Consider the following 2,500-nt stretch of genomic DNA (forward strand, 5'->3'; position numbering starts at 1 on the left):
CAAATCTTCTATTAAACTATACTTTTTGAACACATTGTTACTTGAACATAATATTTACCGGGCCATCGAATCGTCAAATTGTTGCCAGGCCCTGCTTGAAGTCCGAAAGTTCGGTTTTCACTTTGCGTCCTTAATTCGCGTCGCCTTAGAGAATCGTAGTGTCGTTGACTCGAGAGCTTATTCTGTCACTTTTAAGACCTGGATATCCATTCTTTTCCAAGCAGAGTATTCTATAGCATTGTTACTTTACATTCTGAATTCCACAAGGTCTAACTCAATTGCAAATGAACGAAAAATCCGACCTGAAAATTTTGAGGGTCAGCCGCATGGACGCCATATTTTCAAATTTGATCATTTAGCGAAGATGCATAGAATAATGCCCCTCTAGTACCCCTAAAGTCAACTAAATATATGCGCAAACAACGGATTCTGATTGGCTTATTGATCTCCAAACTATAGAGGAAGTTTGGGGACAAAACTCCACTTAGTAGGGGAGGTAGCGGGAAAGCGTTCTCGCGCGAGGCGATTGCGAGGTTCGGGCGGTTCAGGTGTCAATGTGTTAATGTTGAACCCTGGTAAAGGGTTAAATTCTTTTTGTATTTAGCACTATATACCTTGCTGTACTGGCATGGCTGGTTCAGGAGCAATATCACCTACACCAACATCTTCTTCATACTATGAAATAAATGATATTCCACTTCTTAATCAATTTATGTGGTCACAGAATGTAAATTATAAAATTAAGCAAGTACAGCACCCCATTGCACAACTGAACTGGTCTTCTCACCAGAGTCAGAAACTACAAACTAGTTAGAGACTTCTACACCGATTTAGTGCTTAAAGCACCACCCTTAGTTTAAAGTGAAACAGAAAAGGTATCTTTCAACACCAGCCAGCAAATAATATTAGGGGATGAATTTTCAAGAATATAAAATGGTTGCAGGTATTGATAGTACAATTGTAGTGGAAAGTTTTAACTCACTGACAACATCTAATAAGGAAAACATTGTGTTTTAAAGAGGAAATACCAGATTATTTCAAAGTGGTAAAAATGAGATAAGAGGATGGAAAAAATGCATCATTTGAAGGTTTTTTTGGAGGAAGTACTCTTAAGGGTTACTTAGGAATACAGAGTGAAGAAGCAAGAAGTTAAAAAAAGTGGGTCTGACTTCAGTTCTACCTCCTGGTAATTATAAAAGTTTATTGTAGCATAGCTGTCTGAAGTGTCTGTTGAAGGTGTTACACACATACTTGTCAATGTTATGTGCTCTAAATAGTTGTCAATACTTGTAATTAGGTATGCTAATGTAGACTATATTTAAGACGTGTGCTGTAGTTTGAATTAGAATGTATTTTGTGCATTTTGAGTGAACATTAAAGTTTTGTTGGATACTATATTTATCATATAGTTTCATGTGATATCATGCAAATACTTGGATTAAGTGTGCAAAAATAAAATAAGGACCGATAGAACCCTAGGTATATTTCTCCATACATGTGCTTGCAAAGCTTCATCCTCTACTCCTCCAGTTGTTAGTACATCATCGTACAGGTCCAAGCCTTCACCTCCATGGTGCTATTGATAAAAGATGACAAAAATGACAAAACTGCCTCCTGGTTAGCTCAATTGGTAGAGTGCCGGACTGTTGTGCGGGAGGTCGAGGGTTCAAGCCCAGGCTGGACCAACACTCAGGGTCTTAAAAAAATAACTGAGGAGAATGTGCTACCTTTCTATAATATCAAGAAATGAATAGATATTCTAGTCTTCTCGAATAAGGACGAATAAACCGTAGGCCCCATCTCCTGCAGATTTAGGGGTAGGAGACGTTAATTTCCAATGCACAAGATTACTGTGTGGTGGATGTCCTTCCCTGGGATGGGATGGATGGGTATATCTGCCGAGATGGGCTGTATTGCCCTTTGCAGATTAAAACGTAGATAGATAAAAATTGGTTTCATACATGTATGCGTGGGACTTTCAGGAACGTTTTTCATCTGTGGCTACTACTGATGGAATAGCCATCTGTGATTTTCAAGGATTGTGTCTTTCTTTTAGTCAAATAGTACTAAGAGGCCTGTTAAGCAGTAGAGGACCATTGCTGGTCACCATCTGTTAGATACATTGACACAATTTTAATTTAAAAACCCTCTCTTTGTGGTGCATTACCCACTGCTTAAATGCCCAAGAATCAATGGATAAAATGGGAATTATAGAAAAGTGATGTTTACGAAGCAGACTGTGGGCCTAGACAACACAGATGCAATTCGTTACTTCAGTGTGGAGATGGCATTTGAATAAGTTGTTCTTTAAAAGGAAATGGACAATTTCCAATCCATTATTTCAAAATAAAGGATTAACGAAAAAAGAACTAAAAAACCCACATGCAATGCAATAAAGAGACAGCGAGTATAAGCAGTCTGACGTTTCATAGACGAGTTTCTGCCACGTGAAAAATGCTCTCATTTATACTACTACAAACCTTGCTTTCTTTCAGAAAAT

At 38.0% G+C, this 2,500-nt stretch overlaps 1 protein-coding gene across 1 annotated transcript in view; it reads right to left on the reverse strand.

The window, feature by feature from the left end:
- LOC111320403 (cleavage and polyadenylation specificity factor subunit 6) overlaps positions 1-2,500 on the reverse strand; it is a 17,750-nt gene that overhangs the window by 14,880 nt on the left and 370 nt on the right. The window contains exons 2-3 of the mRNA XM_022923072.2: positions 1,496-1,576; positions 615-675 (exon numbers count right to left, since the gene is read on the reverse strand). Of these exons, the coding sequence (XP_022778807.1) occupies positions 615-675; positions 1,496-1,576 (142 nt within the window). The remainder of the gene's footprint in view (positions 1-614; positions 676-1,495; positions 1,577-2,500) is intronic.

The sequence above is a fragment of the Stylophora pistillata genome, chromosome 10 (assembly GCF_964205215.1).
Source record: "Stylophora pistillata chromosome 10, jaStyPist1.2, whole genome shotgun sequence".
Classification (NCBI taxonomy): Eukaryota; Metazoa; Cnidaria; class Anthozoa; order Scleractinia; family Pocilloporidae; genus Stylophora; species Stylophora pistillata.